Source organism: Zootermopsis nevadensis, unplaced genomic scaffold (genome assembly GCF_977971745.1).
Source record: "Zootermopsis nevadensis isolate Lab colony 2312 unplaced genomic scaffold, Znev_1.0 Znev_ptg000023l, whole genome shotgun sequence".
Classification (NCBI taxonomy): Eukaryota; Metazoa; Arthropoda; class Insecta; order Blattodea; family Termopsidae; genus Zootermopsis; species Zootermopsis nevadensis.
In genome coordinates this window covers 8,783,927-8,804,745 of record NW_028259155.1, presented here as the reverse complement: position 1 = coordinate 8,804,745, position 20,819 = coordinate 8,783,927, and the positions used below count along the sequence as shown (strand labels likewise).

General features: G+C 38.7%; 1 protein-coding gene across 1 annotated transcript; it reads right to left on the bottom strand.

The window, feature by feature from the left end:
* On the bottom strand, positions 1-20,802 carry egl (Egl_like_exo domain-containing protein). The gene is made up of 11 exons (XM_022074965.2): positions 20,216-20,802; positions 18,151-18,320; positions 16,797-17,426; positions 15,395-15,607; positions 13,607-13,687; positions 10,293-10,537; positions 9,875-10,075; positions 8,417-8,509; positions 7,755-7,864; positions 7,162-7,422; positions 1-5,022 (listed from the first exon to the last, which is right to left on the bottom strand). Exons 1-11 carry the CDS (start codon positions 20,598-20,600, stop codon positions 4,847-4,849), a joined length of 2,565 nt encoding a protein of 854 aa, XP_021930657.2. The 5' UTR covers positions 20,601-20,802; the 3' UTR covers positions 1-4,846.
* Positions 20,803-20,819: the final 17 nt, after the last annotated feature.

Here is a 20,819-nt window from a genome sequence, read left to right as displayed (position 1 = left end):
TATACACATGCTCAATTATTTATTATATATAAAATGATAACCATTTCTGTAAGCCTATATTCAAAATCACACTTCACAGTAAAATCCAACAAACATAAAACGGTGCAAACATATTTTCAAACTAATATCAAATTTATGTAAAATAATTAATAACAACTAACAATATTACAATAAGAAGTTAGCTCTTACCAGCAATTTATAAAATAAAACACAAACCCTGGTTAAGTAATTACGCGGAAGTTAGACAAGACAGGAAGCATGTGCTTTTATGGCCAATCACACAACTGCGAGGCGGTAAAAATACACGCATCCCTCATTGCATTTTACTGAACAGAAAGCAATTATGACAAATATGTGCAAAACAGTAAATGATTCTGAGTTTTTGAGCTGTGGAAATTTCTGTCAATAATGATGTGACAATTACATTAGTTACCACAGAAATGTAATGTAGCGTATTCAGTATAAAACATGCATAATTAATTCAAACTGTTATGAAAAGTACTTTCACACAGTAACACAATGAGCTGACTGCAAATATTAACCGATCATCTGCCATCTGCGTCTCCTTTTCAATTTCAAAACCGCAGTACACAAACAACGCAATGCATCTGATCACATTAACACGTACACTGCCATGCCCTAAGCCAGTCATTTTTCAGTGTGGGAATTTAACGAGGGGAAAAATTGAAGCATTTTCTTAAACATTTCAGATTACATTTGAAGGTAATCTGATGTTCACTTTCACACAATGTTTCGGTCAATCACAGTTTGCATTAGTCATCTCTATCACGAGTCAACTGCATGTTTGTAAGGGAACAGGAGGTTATTATGTGAGAGAATATCATTTGTGAATCCATAAATCAGCACGTCAAAGCTTCATTCATCATCTATGGGAGATAAGCGCGTTTGGCACTGGCGGAAATTAAAACTTTGTTTGATGCACATGGCAGTGGAAGTGTTATATGGAAACATGAAAACTGATTTACAACGGAATTGTAGTATTCAGAAGCACGTTAATGTGGACTGCCTATACTAAGTTCTGGAGCAGTGAACATCGTCCCTTACACATCACAGCCAGAGAGATCAGTGGCCCAACAGCGCATGAAATGGCCCTCAGCTTCTTTTCTCATCAAGTCACTCCGCCTGCCACCCCAGTCGAGGCTCATTTCTATGCGAATGCAATGCAATTTACATGAAAACTGCAAGTATTTAGAGCAAAAACCCCCTATGAAACACCTAAGTGACACAAATGCCATTATTCTGCCTACAACATTAAACGTTCGCACCAATATGGCATTTTACAGAACTACATTCCACGCACCTCGCCTAGTTGGTGCACAATGTATATAACAGGTTCAATCAGCCCCATGACAAGCCCCGTCAAACAGTTCTGCAGGTTCCGTTCAACCATCAAATCATAAAACGTTACCATTCGTGACAACAAATTATTCAAGAGACTGGCTCTTACCACACATTAGAACTTTCAAACAGTTTGAAAACCGTGTCCGAAACACCGTTAAAAGAAACAAAAGGTAGAATCTAACTACTTATAACCCCAAATTATATTATTTTGTACCAAGAACATGAATCTTCTTGTATTATGATTTTAAGACCCCAACATATCTGCAACCTCATTTTCACCTCTCTTTAAATACGTGCCCAATCACGTCGAAGGAAAAACCTACGGCTACAAGTAATTACTTACAATCACCACATTAAGCTGTGCACACTGAAACTCGTCGTCAGTTTCCTGCACGAACGTCAATTATGCTTAATCCTAGCGAAAATTAAAGCTATTGTATTATTTCCCATGGTATAGTACCATTCGTCACTTATCATATTAAGTTACTAACACTACTCAGCTAGTTAAAATTGTTTTCTATTTGGTTTTGTATCTACATGGTTAAAAAAGCCGAAATTAGTCACCTTAAGATGCACTTTGCACTCACATATAAACTTAGTTTTAACATTCTTAATATTTCAATAGAGATTCAAATACCATGGTCTAATTTTTTTCTTTGCTCAGGATCATAAATGTGTGTCACAGTAAACCCCAATTTTGAATTTTCCTCATTAAAATATAAAGTTTCATCAAAGAACTTCATATCAATTGCCAAAGTAATTTAGCGTCGGTGATACCGGATGCTTTTCTGTAGCTCAGAATCCCAATTTTTCCCTCTAAGTTCATGGTGACAGCGATTACCGGCAACAAATGTTCGACGAAACGGGAGAAAGTTGAGAAAATGTTTCTGAACATCCTCATTGTGGAAGGCCTGTGATCCGAACACCGCGCGGCAGGGGTTCTTCACCTTTCGAGACCTGGGGCCACAAGATAATAAACAAAGTTGGGAATATGTACTCTTTGGAGTACAATGACATTCCAAAGCTGTTCTTCGTGCCACAACTCATAAGCCACTGTTCTAGTAATGGGACCCAAAGGTCACTCTTATGCTATAGGTCATACCTACACTAAAGTATCCTGAGGTCATTAATGAGCATTTGATAATTATTGTACTAATGTGATCAAAATAATGATCTCCCTCCCCAAATTTGTGTGACAAAGGGTTCCAACAGCGAGAATCCCAGACCCACTGTTGCAAACAACACGACCCATGAAGATGCACTTCACTCACACTAGACCATGAAGAACTTCCGTGGACAATTTATTGAAATGTTATGGAAATTTATTAAAAATACTATTAAATAGGCTTAGTACTATGAACACACATTACTCAATAACATTTTTGAACAAAATCAGACCATAGATATATATATATATATATACATAAAACGCTGCTTCTGCTCGAGTAATCTGTAATCTCTGTTGTTGCAATACGCACGCATCCTTCCAAAATCCCATCAGTAACACACATCCAACTTTTGATTTAAAATTCTTCAGTAAACTGTACATTTGCTCACAGCAATATCTACTGCCAAGTACAGACATCAGCAAAGCACGTTTTCTGCATCACGTCAGTAACGCAATATTGCAAAATATGTGGGCTCCACATAATACACATTCAGCCCTCAGGCTGAGAAACTCAGCTGTAGGGCCTAATTCAATGCTCAAAATGTGAAGTGGCGTAGACTTCGGTATAAATAAATAACGTGGACAACAGTCTGCGGATCTGAATATACAAATCAGTAAGAATAACAAATGCAAACAACATATCTACGAAGTAGAGCCATGAAGTCTGATTAAACTGAAAAACATACAAATAAATAATGTGTACATTCCACAAGGATTCTTCCTTTCACAAAAACATTCTGCCACCAACAACGTCCACTCTGTGCCAGGCACAGGATGTGTGACGTCAACAGGAAAACTTTTCCCGTAAAAAAAATTAGTTTACATTCTCAACACAATATATCATTTTTTTTGGATGAAGTGAAGTCTTCCAGAATTCAAACCTGTGATGTAAGTGCATTTTTCACCCACGCACCAACTTCCACAGTTATCACACATTAGCAGTGGCAAGGCACGTCTTTTCTGCGAGTCTAAAAAATTTAAGCATTATTCAACAAAATTCTCTGGAGAAAAAAAAAAAGAAAGAAAGAGAGAAAAGAAAAGACGGACACTATGGTAAGTGCGCTTACATGCAGCATCTGCAGACGTACTCTGTGGAAGCAAGCGCCACACATTATGATTTTCAATTCAATCTACTTCCATAATAAGAAACTAGTTCAGATTTCATGACAAACATTAAATGAACATCTTACAGTTCCAAACGGAATATGACAAGACTTTTATTCAAATGTGGAATCACTTGTTATAATGAGCATGTACGTTATTCTGTTTCACGATGCCTCTGGCAGAAACACCATCAACTACACATCCTATTTTAATAATGGTAAAACACATCAGAGAGTATTTAATTACATTTACTGTTCTGAAGAAGGTTGTCACATCTCCCCCCCCCCCCACACACACATCACAGGACAATGAAACATACGATTAAACTACTGTTAATTAAGAGTTTATCTTCCTCCATACCGCAGTACGCAAATCTGACGTGGCTCATACAAACTGTAATGGAAAAATTTACTTTAAAAACTTAGAAAAAATTTTAAACCCCTGCAGAAATATAAAAATGTTTCCCAACCACCTCAGTACCAGCAAATGTTTGCAGCATAAATTCGAAATATAAATGTTTTTCTTAACAGTAAATTTTCACATTACAACACAGTCTAGAATATAAAAGTGAGAATTTGCATCAAACTTGAAAAGTACTTAGGTAAATTTTTACCTATAAAATTATATAAAAATGTAAGCAGCAGCACTGAAAACAACAGCAGTAACAATAACAAATCTCTAACAAAATTCTGGATACCCCTAACTTACTGCCTAGTCTTGTGTAGAAATTTTATCCTTATACAGGGTGATTCTAAAAACCTGTATAGATACCAAACAATGTTTCATAAATAGGATAATTTTGGGCTATAATTATTTTATTTTACAGGATATACTTGAATGGAATCTTGTAAATTCTGTTGCCAGCAACATAAAAATAGGCAGAAGGAAATAAGAAATCGTTCACACAAGCTCTTGCTATGGACAGTAAGTCATCCTGTTAGTACGTCTAGTCTGTAGGAAGACAATCTTACATGTTGGCACTTGTGACTTCTAACTGAGACAACTCTCACCTAGCAGAAACTTGTTCAAGTATCGCTAAGGCTCAACTACCGAACCTGTGATCCCTGCAAATGTAACAGGCGACTTCAACCCAAGAACAGAATAATTATTATTAATAATTTAGAATTATAATTATAATTTTTGTCCAAAACAGAGATTCTTCTTTCTAGAAGATGTAGCGATAACAACAAGATCCCTAAGCGAAGTCCTATCCTAGGAGGGGGAGGAAGGAGAATGTTGCCGAGGTAAGGGGCCCCTCCTGGGGCTTGACGTGAGAGTCTTCTCTCGTTCCTTCTCCTCCTCGACGAAAAAGATTCTTGTTATCACAATGTCGCCAGTTGAATGTGTCTGAGATGCCACATCAACCTGTCCACCAGAACTGCCAACATCTGGAACAAAATATTATTTGTACCATAAAAATATAACAAAGTAACTGAAAAATAATAATCAAATGTTATGAGGACAGAGACGACATATTTTAGCTGTTACGATTACTTGTAAATTATATTAAAATAGCAGTAAAAATGTACAATATTTCTCATTTTTATATATAACTGATACACTAAAATGTTCCCACAACCACATTGTGACAAAAGAATTTCCTTTAGTGTTTCTTAGGCAGTTCGTCGACCATGTCACAGCCGGCCACTTTCATATAATGTAAAATTCAGTATAATATTGCACTCCCAGGGGTTCAAACATCTAAGTATTAGTTTCTCAGCCCTTATTTTCAGACTAAATTATTCGTGAATATTATTTTCATTCACACTCCGATTCTTCACACCTTCTGAAGTAACTCTGTACTGAGAAAATGCTGAATATTTAATTATTCAATGTTACTGTGTTTGTTTTTCCTGCAGTACCGAAAAATCTCACTGTATTATTATTATTATTATTTATTTATTATTGACTGCAAATGGGTTTATACCCGGTGGCAGTGTCCTACAATAACATACAAAACAATGAGACAGAACAAAACAATAAACAAAGGACACAACAAAAACAATAAGACACAATAAACAATGAGATACATCAACACAGAGACAGAACAAAACAATAAACAAAAGGACACAACAAAAACAATATGACACACAAACAATGGGATACATCAACACAATGAGACACAACAAAACAATAAACAAAGGACACAACAAAAACAATAAGACACAATAAACAATGAGATACATCAACACAGAGACAGAACAAAACAATAAACAAAAGGACACAACAAAAACAATATGACACACAAACAATGGGATACATCAACACAATGAGACACAACAAAACAATAAACAAAGGACACAACAAAAACTATAAGACACAACATACAATGAGATACATCAACACAGAGACAGAACAAAACAATAAAAAAGGACACAACAAAAACAACACATCCCACTCAAAATCAACCAACTCATAAATTACAAAACCATCCAACCTCAAGTACTTAACTTAAAAAAAAGAACTTAATACCACCTAGACATAAGACAATAACTGTAATGTATTACAAACGTCATGAACTGATGCACTCACACAACAATACAATGAGACACAACAATACAACATACCACACTCAAAATAAAACATCTGACACACAATAAAAAAACACACATCCACTAATTAATCACAATACTTAAGAGTGGAATATAAAGTCCGCTCTCAGTACATGAAAATTTTATCCCAAAGAACTACAGCCCTTCATCACTTGGAGACTAAGACACTTCACTTCACTTATCACCATTTATTCCCAACTTAATAACCCTTAGCTTGTAACTACTTTTCTGACCCTCTTTCTAAAGGTGCCTAATTTACAGGGGAAAGACTCTAGCACGCCTGGAGGTAATTGGTTCCAGCTTCTTATGGTCCTATTTACAAAGGAATATTTGCCTACATCCGTTCTTTGTTTCCTAGTCCTAATTTTCCGAGTATGATCGTCCCTGCCCAGGTAGCATGGCTTTAATAATCTATCCTCTATCATTTTCCAAGCCCGGCCCCCCGTGTATGCTTTGAAAAGGGCGCACATTCGGGCTATCAATCTACGCTGTGCCAATGTTTCCCAACCAGATTCGTTCGTGAAATTAGCAAATTTAGCCGCTCTCTTCTGCACCCGATTTAGTGCTCTTACCTGTCCTTCCCTGTAAGGGTCCCAACACACAGCTCCATATTCAAGTATCGGTCTCACTAGCGACGTATAAGCTAAACGTTTCGTATTGTTATTTCCCTTTTTTAGTATACGCATTACGAAATGGAGAGCCTTCCATGCTTTAATTAGTGTATAATTCACATGATCTGCCCAGCTCAGATCACTGCGAATAAGTATTCCTAAGTACTTAAAGCTATTTGCCTCTGGAATTAATTGATCCCCAAAAAAGTAACTCAGCTTATCCTTCACCCTAGCTCTATTGAAGCTAATGCTAATTGCAACTAATGCTCTTAATTTAATCTGAAAAACACAACACACAAAAATTACGATCAAATGATTTGAAGAACCTAATCTTGATGAAAGTTAGATAAGCAAATCTACTGACCTCGTGCCTTTGAACCTGCAGTACCCTGCTGGTCGCACAGACTAGCATTAGCGTGACACCGACACAAACAACATGGAAGAACACTCTCTGTTCCACCACTTTCAGCCGGTGGAGACGTGATCACGGAGAGAACTGCTTCCAGCCGCTCAATTTTGTCAAGCCTTTCCATTCGTCCATCAGAAAGTATCTCGTCTAACAACTGCATCGACTCAGTCAAAGACAAGGGCTCCGACACGGGCGTTCTAGGCGACGTTAACCCACCTGAAATGTTATAAATAGCTGTAAATCTATCAGTAGGGCATATGTGATTCGTCATGCAACATTTGAGAGTAATTTTAAAATTACCCTCATGAACTCGGGACATAAATGTGTCGATATTTCAACGCTGCAGCTCCCAACGAATAAATAAATGGATGTACAAGTTACCGTATGTGGCCCTCAGTGACTCGTTATGTCTGTAATGCCCTGATGCAGAGTTAAAATTTCTGATAACATCGTGAAAATCCCTGCACACAAATTTCCTCTTCTGAGAATGATTACATCTTACACAATGCAATCAAGTTCTCTCACACGTACATGTTTGCAGTACTCACCGGATGAAGGTGAAGTTTTCCCACTGTTCTCTAAACTTGGGAAATCACCGCTGTCGCCATTACAACCGTCGCAGTCCTCGTCTTCATCTTCATCTTCACTCTTCCCATCTCTGAAGAAAAATATCTCATAAGTATAAGATTTCTATTCAAATCTGTATTGAAATTTTAAAAAGGTGTTACAGCGGAATTCAAACCGCTCGCCTGACAAACACTGCATTCCATTGGCTGAAAAATCATTTTTATATCATGTTTATAAGTGACATGTTTATTTTGTTTTGTTTTTAATTCAAGTTCAAAATTGTATTTTCCAACCAATTTTTAAACCACGTTTTGAAACAGATATCAATGTATTATTTTTCCTCTAGCTTCTGCATCCAGACTTGTTCTGGGGCCCGCCCAGTCTCGTATCTGATAGGTACCAGGGTCCTTTCTTGGGGGTAAAGCACAGCCAAGGCATGATGCCGACCACTCACCCCCATCTAGTGCCGAGGTCAAGAATGAGTAGGAGCTATACCGCCTCTTCCCCCCCCCCCCCCCCCCCCAAAGCGCCTACATGGTGTATAGTGGGACAGCTTTACTTTACTTTTTTAAAAGGTTATATACAGTTTTTTCTGTCAAATGGGTCAACTTGCAAACAGACAAGTTTCGTGTACAGTACGTGCCTGTCCTGTGCGTTCTCCAGCTTCTCCAGTTTCCGTGCAACTTTGTATGAACCCCTCAGCTTCTCCTTCTCCTCTTCTGTTAAATCCAGGTACCTGTAAAGCAGAACAAACTCAGAGATGGCGGTCTTCTGGGTTGTAGCACCATGTACGCTGGTAGAAGTTTACTAATGTCATCGCCCTGATGATGGAGGCAGCAAGGACCCCTGAAATGCTGGTAAACTTCTACCAGACTAAATGGCACAACTCAGAAGATAGCCCTACCTTTGGACTCACCGCGGTGAAAACCTCAAATCCTACTGCTCATCTGACTGCCCCATTCATATAATTCACGCCTACTAGCTTATTAGCTTCATCATATGTTGACAGGTTCTGGTAAAACTCTTCAAAAACAAATTTAATGAAATCCCATTCAGAGTTTCTTGAGTGATAGAAAAAGTAAAAATCTCTCATGATCCATGACTTCAGAATAAATTAGAAAATACAACATGGCTCTTTAGACCAACACATATGTCACTAGTTTTCCATTTCTTTTATCAACAAGCACATTACCAAAGATGTATTAATTAATCTTCACACATGTCAGTACATTTCTGTAGACAAGTGTTAAGGGTTGGAGTCTCTTTCTCAATAACATAAGAGTGATATTTGTTCATGCTCTTTGATAATTCTTGTCCTTAGGTTTTCATGGCTGAAGTTCAATGGAAATCTTCGGGTTTCAGGGATAAGCTTGTTTCAAAAACTGAAAAGTTATCCAGTATTTTGGCAAACACTGCAGCTGTCACGTTCTGAGAGAACGTTCTCCGATAGATTTTATTATTTCTGGTGTCACATTTTTGTAAAAGAAATGAACAATATCAACACTCTCATTATAGACTGTACTTAGCCCACTTTTATCACTTTCACTCATGTGAAATTCAATACCAGAATCATTCCCTTGCTAGACAAGACTGCCATCATCTTGTCCTACCTGCTTCATTTTCTGCAGTGTGACTGGTGCAACATGGCTGCTTACTGTCACTGCTATCACCAACACAACAGCCATGACGAGTCCAACGATGCACAACAATTACAAACTAAGTGTATTTCTAAAAATAAATGCCAGTTGTGTAAAATATCCTGCGACGTTACGTGAAAATACCAAACAAAATATTCTGCATTATCCACGTTTTTAATTATGTGTACATCTCCCCTTCATTAGCCTGGAAAATTGAGAGTTTACCGTAGTTTGAGTTACTGACAGCACTGTTAAATAAATTACAAATAGATAAATACATCTCATAACCATATTAACCGAGCTTCATCCATCCCTTTATTTACCTCTAATATTATGTCCACAACTTTCTTTTGCAAACTCCTGTAATTTATACACGCCCGAATTCGGAAGTTTTCAACGCAGCGCAACACAAATTACCGCGATGTTAACAGACTAGGCAAGACAGCGCAAGTGAAGAATCTCACCTGAGCAGACGAATCTCCCTGTTGCTGAGCACGATGTTTGTCTTGTTAATGCTTACTGAAAGTTTGTTTCGCAAATCTGCCAGTTCTGTTTCAACTTTGCGCTGTTTCTTGCGCTGTTTTACATCACCTGGCTTAATATGCATGAAAATCTGTTCCTCACAGAGCTCCTTCAGAAGGGACTCATACTCTGGCTTGATCAGCCTGCCAACATAAAGAACAGTTGCTTATTACACAATGCCGACTGAAATGACGTTTCTTCATGTTACTTTTATCCATTTCCATTACATTTTTTACATGGCTCTAAATAATACTGAATGACTCATGGGACGTGCAAATAAATGTAAGAAACTATCTCTAAGGAATACAAGCGAGAGAGGTTTCATCCATTTCAGATTAGAATTATTTCACGTCCACCGACCTTGTCATGGCAGTGTACACCTGCGGTACTAGGACTAAAACATCCGACGCAGCATATAGCATCATATCCCGAGTCAGCGGGCGTCTGCCCCAGTAACGCTGGTCCCTGCGGTACACATTCTTCAGCTGATCCTTCATGGGGTTTACGGGGGCATCACACAGTTTACAAAGAGCGTTCAATGACACGTTCTTCACCTTATACACAGGTTTCCCAGATTCCTGAAGCTGCAAGACCGCATGTGCCGCCTGTAACAATACAGATGCAGTCACCTTCCACTGCCAATTACATCTTACAACGTCTCACTCTCTCTGTTCCTTGTAGTAGCACGACACTGGAGAGTCACTTTCCACCAGATTGAAAGTTTGCGAGCACAAATTCTGTGACCATCTATGACTTTAACAATACTGGGTGGTACGGTTACTGGGCGAGGTAAAAAAATTATAATATTTCGAAATGTAAATCTTCCTTAATGCTGAATCACTGCACCATTTATACCCTGACTCTGAACAGGACAGGAGACTCATTCTTCTACCACTTTAAGGCCTTCAACAGGACCTACATTTCGGATGCGATTTACAGCTCTTTGGGAAACTATAAATTTTTGACACTTTAAATAATTTAAAAAAACATTGCCAGACACATTGAAGTTTCTCACAGTAGATTTGATTATTTAAGTAACTCTCAAGAAAACTTCAAGTTGAAAAATGAATGGGAGAGGGAAGATAAAGTTTTCTGTAAGTTCTCCATGAAATTATAAGTTACTATAAGCAATATACTTAATAGAATATAAAAACAAAGGCCACAAAGAAACGTCAGAGCTCCATTACTTAAAATTTTAAAGCTAGCATGTTTAAGAAGGAAATGTTACCTCTAAGACTAATATTACAATACACAAAGTCTAATTTGTAGTTTCTGATATTGTACGGAAAATATGCCAGAATTAAAGTTATTGAATTAGTTTATACTGACTGTCTTTAGAATAAATTTAAGTGTCTTGAATGCAGTAAAAAATGTAAAATTAACTGTTGATGCTGATTATTTTCTGGAAAGCCTGTATACGTTGTATCAGTCTTCACGAAAGAGGATGTCACAGTTAAAGGACGCATCAAAAATTTCACAACACCAAATTCTGAAATTTCAACATCTGCACAATATGCAATAGTTTGTTATTGTTCTCCATCAGAGAAAAATTAAAGAAAAATTCATACTTCTGCAGTGGTCAAAGAACTTGTAAGACAAACGAAGAATTTCAGGTCTGAACAGATGCTATATTTTGTCTTAAATTAACCTTAGCACTATTAAGACCCTTTCTACCTTGAAGATGTATGGTCTGCTGCTATGATCTCAGTTCCTTTCTGGATATTTTAATTTCAAATGAGTGGTTTGGAAAATATGCATATTCTTTTACAAAAGTCATTATACTTAAAAACTTTAAAAATTATTTTGCCATGCAACTTTTAGAGTGCATAAATAAGATATTATTTCTCATGTTCTTGCTTACAATTTCAACTCATTCCTCACTCCTGCACTTCAGCATTACTTGGCTGGTGGTGAGCCACGACGCAGCCAACACGGCAATTTGAAACATTGCACTGTTTGAAACACATGAACTGATATCGTCTTGCATGGCAACAAGTTTCAAGTTAGCTGCTTCACTACATTTATTCTATATTGGATCTATCTGTCTTTATGTGTTACACATGCAGAATTATTGTCTTAATGACAGAAAGCAGCCAAAGCAAAGCTGTCCTGCTGTACGCTATGTAGGCGCTTGGGGGGGCAGGTGATACAGCTCCTACTCATTCTTGACCTCAGCACTAGACAGGGGTCAGTGATCGGCACGAAAGGTCCCCAGTATCCATTTGACAGGAGGCTGGGTGGATCCATAAACCAATCTGGACGCAGAGGCTAGAGGAAAAATCCTCTGCCCCCGTCGGGGATCGAACCCCAGTCGTCCAGCCCGTAGCCCGTCACTATACTGACTGAGCTATGCTGTTTAATCATAGAGAATAAAATTTTTGCTATTAATATGCTCAGAAGAAGCTAACGCAGATTCTTATCCAACTCCGCAGCCACTCTTCTGATCTGCCATGTTCCTTACGCAGTTCATAACAGCCTTGGAGTACACTGAATCCTGCAGCTGATCTCCTGTTTTACTTTGTCACAAAGAAAAGGGTTCTTTTAATTGTACCAGATGAAGCTGATACTAGGGAATTAATATTAACACCTTGAACTGATTTATACATTTTCATACCTCATTCTTACACTGACAGCTATTAGAGACAGACATAAATGTTTATAAATTGTAAAACAGATAAAATTTGGAAGGAAGTAGTTAAAGCATATTTTCAGTTATTTAACATTCACTTTGCAGGCAAAGGAAAATGTCACATCCAGTGAAATGCCTTTCATACAATAATATACTTGTAAGACTTGAGGTTCTCACAGCGGTGAGTATGAAGATTTCTATCTTCTGGATTGTTGCGCTGTGTAGTCTGGTCGATGTTAACCAACGTTTCAGAGATCATACTGCCTCCGTCATCAGGGCGAAGAGTATGAAGATTTCTGTCTTCTGGGTTGTTGCGCTGTGTAGTCTGGTTGATGTTAACCAACGTTTCAGAGGTCATACTGCCTCCGTCATCAGGGCGCTGAGTATGAAGATTTCTGTCTTCTGGGTTGTTGCGCTGTGTAGTCTGGTTGATGTTAACCAACGTTTCAGAGGTCATACTGCCTCTGTCATCAGGGCGCTGAGTATGAAGATTTCTGTCTTCTGGGTTGTTGCGCTGTGTAGTCTGGTTGATGTTAACCAACGTTTCAGAGGTCATACTGCCTCCGTCATCAGGGCGCTGAGTATGAAGATTTCTGTCTTCTGGGTTGTTGCGCTGTGTAGTCTGGTTGATGTTAACCAACGTTTAAGAGGTCATACTGCCTCCGTCATCAGGGCGCTGAGTATGAACATTTCTGTCTTCTGGGTTGTTGCGCTGTGTAGTCTGGTTGATGTTAACCAACGTTTCAGAGGTCATACTGCCTCCGTCATCAGGGCGCTGAGTATGAAGATTTCTGTCTTCTGGGTTGTTGCGATGTGTAGTCTGGTTGATGTTAACCAACGTTTCAGAGGTCATACTGCCTCCGTCATCAGGGTGATGAATCACCCTGATGACGGAGGCAGACTACACAGCGCAACAACCCAGAAGACGGAAATCTTCAATAATATACTTGTCTTCTGTTCCATGACTAAATTAGACGAGAACTATTTACCGACCATAAAAACCGCAAACAATCAAATGGAGCGAGTCACTTTCAGTTCCACTCACCTGTGTGTCAAAGACGTTGCGAAGGGTTATGTTGAACTGATTGTATAAGTTAACGCTATCATTGCGGCAATCATGAAGAACCTAAAACAAAACAATGGAACGAACTACATTCACTGAAAGCATTTCAGACGTTTTTTGCAAATATACCATCATCTACGACAATATTAAACCTAAAAATCAAAACTCTGAGAATAAAATTTAGTTGTTTAGCACGAACATGCACAAAATTTCCTTCAAATTCAATCAACAAAAAAATGTTTTCCAACTCTTTTATAAACAATACTCAAATGCAGTACTTGGCCATTTTTCCTGCTTTGTGCTTTCTACCATCTGCTGTCACACTGCAGTCTTTCTGAGACTTCCAATTTCATTTCTTCTCATAATCCTTTACAAGAGTTATCTCTTCTGTCTGCGTGACGAAGTACTCTTAGAATGCTCTTTAAACCATTCCGGAGCAGTTTTCCAGCATCCTCCCATTTTCCTACAGTAAAATGTGAGTAAGCATTCACCACTGCCACATATTTTTCTATAAAAGTGGTAAGCCAACACTTTAAATGTGTTATCAACGACAGTTTGTTCCTGTTTGTGAATTCACGTAAATGTTAGCATTTGAGTCATTTAATTTCAGTGGACGGGGCTAAAGTTACAAATGCCGGGTTTTCCCTTTCCTATGGCCTGAGATGACACATTGCACGTGTAATGTCTTTTCTTGTTTTCAACTTTGTCCAATATGATTCAAAGTGTTAGAACGAAATTGCAGAAAGACATGTATAAGTTCCTTGTTAGTGATCCACAGCATTGGTTTCCGTGTCCCAGACACTATAGGATACCTCACAGTGGTGCACTCTAACTCCCTGTCACCAATAAACTACTAGCACCATTCAGATTAGGTCCGTGAGGTACGGTCATTACAGAATCCGTGGATCAGAAGCTTCTAACTCCACTGTTGTGTTACGAAAATAAAACAACTCAATTCTCATTCTTCAGCACAGAATGACAATCTAGTAATAATGGAACTGGAATTATTACAAGAAATTGAATTTAGTAACTGTAAAAGTCAAGTTTTGATGATTAAGTGGAAAGGCTTTAATACTGAGAGAGTTGATCTAAGTTGTAGGATTTGAGGTTTTCAAGGCGGTGAGTTTGAAGATTTCCGTCTTCTGGGCTGTTGTGCCGTGTAGTTTGATAGATGTCGAACAACATTTCAGGGGTCCTTACTGCCTCCATCATCAGGGTGATGGAGGCAGCAAGGACCTCTAGATTGTTGTAAGCTTCTACCAGACTACACAACATTACCCACTAGACAGCCATCTTGATGCAAGTTGATACAAGATTGAATACGATCATGAAAGACAGCATCGCTAACGGTTGCACTTACATTGGCCTGTTATTTGTGTCGTATGTACTTTCACTGACTCTCTTCCCACCGCCTTGTATTAAATACACAATCCACTAATCTTACAGGAGTCGCGTTCGACAATGCAGACTAGGTACATACAGTTTGTTCGGAATATGGACGTGGTGATGTCTTGTGAACAGTCACAAACCCTCATTCCACATAAGACACAGAATGTCATAACCAGCTGTGTGACTATCAGCTTATCAGGAAGGACTCTGCTGCAAGGAGACATTTATAGGTAAGGGGGCCAAAGTCATGCGCCTTACCCATTACTAAACATACTTACATACATTTCAGTACGAAATTATTACTTTCAAAAGTGGTCTGTATAGAATTTTCCTACATGGTCTCCAGGAAAAAATTCTGGGGACTCGAGAGTAAACGCTTACCTTCGTAACAGTCTCTGATTCAAGGAGATGCTGCAGTCCACCGGCTGTGACAAGGGTGGGACATGTGATAAGATCGAAGATGTACGCCAAACCTGACGCAGTACCAAGCTGAAAGAGTGTCAACTGCCCTTTGACACCAAGGTTGATGCCCTCACAGTCAAATGAAACAGCGACCTTCTCTGTGGCTGCTCGAGACAAGATATCCTCCACAACCTAAGAGAAAAACTGTCACAGTGATCAAACAAATTTATTTAAATAAGCAGTTTTCAATATGAATTCAAATTTCTGGATAAGGACATACTTTATGTTGAGCAGAGACTGTCAAACTAAATAAGAGTAAAGTTCAGAAATGTCCACAAAAATAAGTAAAATTTGGAGTAGTACTTCTTAAATACTTGCGTGATCATGATACCACTTCAGACCTAATGTGGTGGTGAGTAATAACATGATTACTATGAAATCTGAATTGGATATGGCAAAAATAAAGTCAGTTTAGTAAATAAGACATGAAATGAAGGAGTCCCACCAGCGATGACATTCTGATTCCTAAATCTGAACACAATTTCCACAATTTCCTGAATATACACAGCCATAAAATTTATTTCTTTAAGAGCATTTCAAGAAGAGTCAAGGGGACATTTTTGTATCTCAAAATGCTGTGAAATTAAACATGAAAGCAGATTATCAGATTCCTTTCCTTGTGAAACACGGGCAGAAACGCATCAGACGAAAGGTATGCAACAGGCCGCAAAGTGTGGGGTGGGCCAAGTGCATTCACGCGCTTCTCAACCGGTTTCAGTTGGGTCTCGTGGTAGAGAGCCAAACTCACAAGTGTTTCCAAGCGTATCTTAAGTAAGGTGGTTCAGGCCAGACTTGCAATGGCTGAACGGCAAAATGTGACAACACTGCACTGCACTGAACAGCTCACGATATAAATTCAATTCTGAAGGGTTCTGACGATTGTTAATTACACTTAAAATTATATGCTGCTCGGACAGAGATTAGCTCCCTCTGGTGGACCCAACTGAGTAGGTACCGTTCCTCTCGCCTGAAGACGGAAAAGGGCCAGATAGTGAATAATTTCAAGTGCCACAATATAAATGTTTCATACCAATGCTAAGCTGCAAGTGAATACTTTGGCTGAAGGCTGTCCCTACTGTGCTACTGCGATTAATTACGAATTTCCCAGCAAAGGATAAGCTTCATACGGAAACACAAAGGCTGCTTATAAATATATGAATATACAATGCAGTATATATTAAAACACGTAACACTACAATAAAAGTTGTTTGTTTTATATATTCTGCAAGTTTCATTCTGCAGTGTGTGGTTCTCAAGTTAATAAAACACATCAGTCCTTTAAAGCGAAAATTGCACTTAGGAGCCACGACGTTTTACTTACCTGAAGGCTCTCCTTCACAGTAACGACGACCCTCGTGTTCTGCAGTACTTTCAGTTTCCAAGCGTCGCCACCAGGAGGATGATTATTTGCCAATGCAGAGGCAGCATAACTTCTGTCCCTTTCTGCGTTATCTGCAATTGTTTTTATAACCAGTGAATTGATTCGTTGTTTCAACGTCTGATTCTGAAGGGTTGCAGCAGGAGGAACTGGTGCTGGCAGACACCCTCCCTGGGACTCTACGTTATTATTAACACTGGATAATGTTATGGGGTTTGAGCTAACATTGGTAACATTGTTATTGATGTTGTTGTTCTGATGGGAGGGGGAACACAGTTGTGGACTGGTGGAGATTTGGCAACTGCGTTTGCTGCAAGACTTAGCGGGGGAAGTTTGAGGAGGAACAGAAATTAAACTCACGAGATTCGACTGCACGTGAAAGACGTTAGAGTGCATTTTGAGGAAGGTAGAGAGATCCTGGGGGGTGTTAAACATGCACGACCACTGATCTTGGGGAATGCGCGATGAAGCTACGGCATGGAACAACTGGTCAACCAACATTGGGCCTTTCATCTCAACACACTGTGAAAGAAATCCCAGTAACTGTGCCGTGACTGCGGGATCAATGTGTACCTGAAAAACACAAAGGAACAGTATCAACTGTAAATATTTGTTTACAGCAATAACAAAGTGACACTGAGGACCATCTTCCCCCCCCCCCCTCCCGAGACCTCCATCACAAAACTGTATTTGTGCACATTTGATGACCTTTCTACAATTTTTAAAATTATTAACAGATAAACTTTGACTGCGTTTCCTGTCTAATCGCAAGTAACAAAACTAAACTATAAGCAGATGCAGTAAGTAAATGTTTTCATCAGAAAGGCACGTTTGTAGATGAATGCGAGTGATTGTGGCGACAATAGTATTTCTGAAAATATTTTAATCACCAGCAGAAGGCCATATGCTTACAAACCATACACTACTTATTTATTAAGGCTTATGACTGGCAAATGTACTATATTTTTGTGCATATTCCTGTACTTTAAGTCTGCAGCGTATCTAAGCATCTCCAAATATTGAACAGTGAAGTGAAGTGAAGAACATGGACACAGTTCTGATAAAATACACTTAAAAATTATATCATTTAGCCACGATAATTTATAACAGCACATGAAAATGTCACATTTGTGTATACTGTTAATATAAATGTTGCCATGGTAACATTGCTAAGCAATTTTCAACCTTATACGACAACATGTGTCTTTTATACCATTGCCACGGTAATCATGTCAAGGAACTCTCGGTAATAATGAAGGTATGCGAGACTACCTTAAAATATATATCGGAGCGTTACCTGCTCCAGTTCATGAAACGGCTGTGGCTCCTGACCCTCCCACTCCTTTAGCATGACCGTCTCCTCCCCAACCACAAAAGTATCTGGGTAACGGACGAGGAAGTCACGGAACTCTTTGCCATGCTGACCCGAGATATGGCGGACTTCGGGAGATGCCTGAGACCTGTGTCCTGTAACATCATACAAGGATATGTTCACGCACTATCAATATGCAGGTTGGTTCACAGGTTCCAAATCATGAGGATGATAGCTGGAACCCAGGCAAAATTGCCTGTGCCAAGCTGCTCAATACATCAAATTCTTATTTCACACTTCCAAGTAACAATGTCAGAAACAATAACAACATACTGTTGTCTTGAGTCTGTGTGATAACGAAGCTAAATAACGGAGTTACACATACTGTCTCCTTAAATAAGAGCTGCGACCATCTAAACTTGTTCATTCTATAAATTGTTATGAAAATATTAATCATTCCTGTTCATCTGTGTGCAACAGGAAACACTGGTCTGTCTGAGTAAATTTCATAAAACAACATGGCAGGAATTTAACAACTTTCTTTTCCTCCAAGTTCAAAAGTGATAATTAATGAACCATTGCCATTAGGAACATGAAATTGTGTATGAAGTTACAAACACTCCTACAAAATATGCATGAAAGATTGTTTACGTAAGTCAACAATTACGGGAATAACAATGGCATAAAACCTGAGATTATATCTGAAAAATTTAACACACAAATGTTGTACGTTCATCAAAAAAAGAAAACAATAACAGTAACAATAAAACACTGGAATGTATTTACAACTGAAAATACTGACTCATGAAGGACTCAATCCTCTCAGCACACTAATTCATCAGATAACAGAATTCTGAATCATTTTTAGTGAGGAGACTTATTTCAAGGTCACTGGCCACCGACTCCTCTCGCACTCTACTGCTTTTATCGTCAAATTTATACAAGACAGAAATTAACAGAAAGAGATATATATGAAAAAAATGACAATATCTTGGCAAAACACTGAATGCCATACATCAGTTCATGATCCACATAAGCTGTATTTACTCGTGTACCCCACGCACACTTTCATGAAAATAATTTACCTGTACAATGAGGTGCATTGCTTATGCAAGTATGAGTCAGTGCATATCTAACTGTCTCACTCTACCTGTTCCTTTCCTTTAAAAGTGGGGTTGAACATTACCTGCTTCAGTTATTATTTGAAAAATAAGCACGAAGCATATACGTGAGTGAAAAATTTAAGACAGTTCGAGTGGCAGAGGAAATTGGAAATCGAGCTGCCTGGAGAAGTTTTGACATCAGCGAGGTGTGCAATATGAGTCTCGAGAAGAAGGACCTTCTACTGGAGACTAAAAGTAATCGAAGAGCCTTCATAAGTTCCAAACCAAAGTTTGAGATAATCAAACAGGAGCCAGTGAGCTTCATTTGTGAGAAGCGGCAGTTTGGATATGCTGTATCAACGGAAATGTGCTGGATGAAAGCGTTTAAGGCTACCAGATGCATATGAAGAAAAAGTTATAAACTTTTTGAGAAAAAAAATTTCAGTACCATCAAACTTTTCAACTACGACTGTATTTCTATTTACATTTTTATACCATAATGGTGAAACAGAAGCCATCATTACCATGCCACCTAAGAAAGGGTTTTTATATGCAAAATGACAACAGTTGACTGGATATTAACCCCATCATCCTGGCCAACTTTAATTTTGGTACAACTCTGAATCTGACCACAGCACACTAACTCAGGAAATTCTAGAACTTAATTCCTGGAAATAATCTGCTTATATGTTATGCACCTGATACCTTTAATATCTTATGGCTGCCAGTGTTTCTCCAACAAACTTTAAATTATGTTCATATTTAAATTTTTCATTCATGCACATCTAAAAAGGGCACTGTTCAAAACTGCAACAATTATCATAAATGTCAGCCCAGTGTTTTGCAAGTGCTGGAAAGATGATAACATTTCACAGATGCGACCTTCCTTGTAGGTTAAACTGCATTATGAAATAAATGTATTACACAAATTTAGGTTAGGTTGTTACCCAAGAGGCTCTTGATGGGGACCTCAGTTCCTGGCCCATACTGCATAAGCTTCTTGCTGAAATATTCCACAGCTTCTTGGGCATAGTCCCTCTTCCCTCCGACATATTTGAGGCCAGTGTCCTGCTGGGTGTCTGAAGGGGCGGCAAAAGAGTTGACAAATACACTGTCTCCATCGATTGAGAAAAGAGACGGGTATTGAGACAAAAACTTTCTTAGTCCAGACTGCGAACCTCCAGCAATTTGGCGCATTTCTTTCGTGAATCCCTTAGCGCCGAACTGACAGCTCAAATCGTGCAATGTCCTAGACCCGCCTTTATCCAGAAGTCGCTCAAGAAAGAAAAGCAAAGTCAAGTTGCGGACAAGTTCGTACTCACTGCTTTCCATTGTCACTTTGTTTTAAAAATTATAATACACGTCCTCAAATGCTTTAAGTTTTTCTATGTACTTCCCCCGTTAACTTGATGTTCTTGTGCTTGGCTGACGTCGTCTTATCTTCGTTGGAAGTCCGAAACAACGGACTTCGCGAAAATTAGGACATCCTGCAAGCCGACATTTTGCATTCCTGGTCGCATATGGCGTTTCACCATCAAAGTCAAATTACAA